At 49.6% G+C, this 1,593-nt stretch overlaps 1 protein-coding gene across 1 annotated transcript; it reads right to left on the reverse strand.

The window, feature by feature from the left end:
- On the reverse strand, positions 1 to 1,216 carry LOC311129490 (claudin-14-like; the record flags this gene model as incomplete). The annotated part of the gene is made up of 4 exons (XM_084161780.1): positions 1 to 284; positions 419 to 558; positions 735 to 832; positions 983 to 1,216. 4 exons carry the CDS (start codon positions 1,214 to 1,216, stop codon positions 1 to 3), a joined length of 756 nt encoding a protein of 251 aa, XP_084017906.1.
- Positions 1,217 to 1,593: the final 377 nt, after the last annotated feature.

Here is a 1,593-nt window from a genome sequence, read left to right on the forward strand (position 1 = left end):
TCAGACGTAGTCGTTGAGTCTGTAGCCATTGCTGGACACTGAGGTGCGTGAGGGGGTGTGGTTCCCTTTCAGGGCGACAGGGGGATAGTAGGGGGGTGCTTGGGTGTTGGGGGTGTTTATAGTACTGAAGACGAGGGGAGGAGGAGGGTGGCGATAACGAGGTAGATGGAGGGGGTTCCTGGGCCGCCCCTCACAGTTCCAACAGAGCACCGCCCCTCCCATCAGACTAAGACAGGCTGAGACGTAGCCCAAATATACTGCCACACCAATCTCATACCTTATACCTGCAACACAAAGTAACATTTCTTGTTATTTTGTAATTGTTTGTTATTTCTGCAAACATGTTTAAATGAAAAAAGACTAGTAGCAGAGTTATAAAATACATACATAAAGATGAATTAAATATATTGAATAGTACCTTCAGGTATGATGGGGTTGTAGAAGTCAAGGATGACATCATTGGTTGTCCAGCAGACAGTGATTAGGCAGAGCATGCCTGCAGACAGGAAGCAGACCCCTCCACTGATGGCCAGGGCGTGCTTGGTGGATGGCAGGTAGCTTAGTGGGTAAGAGCGTTGTGCCAGTAACCGAAAGGTCGCTGGTTCTAATCCCCGAGCCGACTAGGTGAAAAACCTGTCGATGTGCCCTTGAGCAAGGCACTTAACCCTAATTGCTCCTGTAAGTCGCTCTGGATAAGAGCGTCTGCTAAATGACCAATTAATTTTTTTATTTATGAGCCGCGGGCACAGCGGGTACACTTCATCCCTGCAGAGGACACGAGGACTGCCAGGGTGGAGGTCAGGCAGGATAGCAACATCAACGCCCGTGCCGCCTAGGGAGGGAGGGAGTGAGAGGAGTTTAGTATCATAATGGCTGTTGCTCAAATGACACCCTGCCCCCATTTTAATAAACTACCATGTGCTCAAATTAATCTAATCAATTAATCAATCAATCAACAAATCAATCAACCAATCATTCCTACCTGCAGGTCAGGTGGCAGAGCCAGCATTGAGCGGTATACTTCACACTGGTAGATGCCCGTGCTGTGCCACACACACTCCGTCCAGAGCCCCTTCAAGAAGGCAGTGGCTGTGATGAAGTTAGAGCCCACATAGGCCGTCCGCCTCCAGTGGGGGAGCACCGTAGCAACTACACTACCCACAAGCCCCAGCAGACCCAGGAAGAAGCCCATCAGCTGGACCGCCATGCTGGCCATGCCTGGAACATCCGCTATTGAACAACTGCACACACAGACAACTACACAATGCTACACACAACACACACAAATCAACACACACAGAGCCACACGCACAACCACACAATAATTTGAGACGTGAGTTTAGTATCCTATTATTCTCCTCTTTAGCTCTGGTTCCCAGCTGTACAGTTGGAACTCCAGTAGGTCTAGAGTCAGTCACGGTGTTGAAGCCATCCTGCAGTGGTGGTCCCTTTGGGGCTCAGGGGTTGTGGTTTCGCTGGCTTCAGTGTTGTGTACGGAGCTCTGTGCAGTAACTTCAGTCTCTGGGGCTAGGGTTCAGTTGTTGTCTCTCTAGAGTTGTTTTAAACAATGGCTGTGTCTTCCATGTGTTCTCT

This window comes from Coregonus lavaretus (genome assembly GCF_964263955.1).
Source record: "Coregonus lavaretus genome assembly, chromosome: 5".
Taxonomy (NCBI): Eukaryota; Metazoa; Chordata; class Actinopteri; order Salmoniformes; family Salmonidae; genus Coregonus; species Coregonus lavaretus.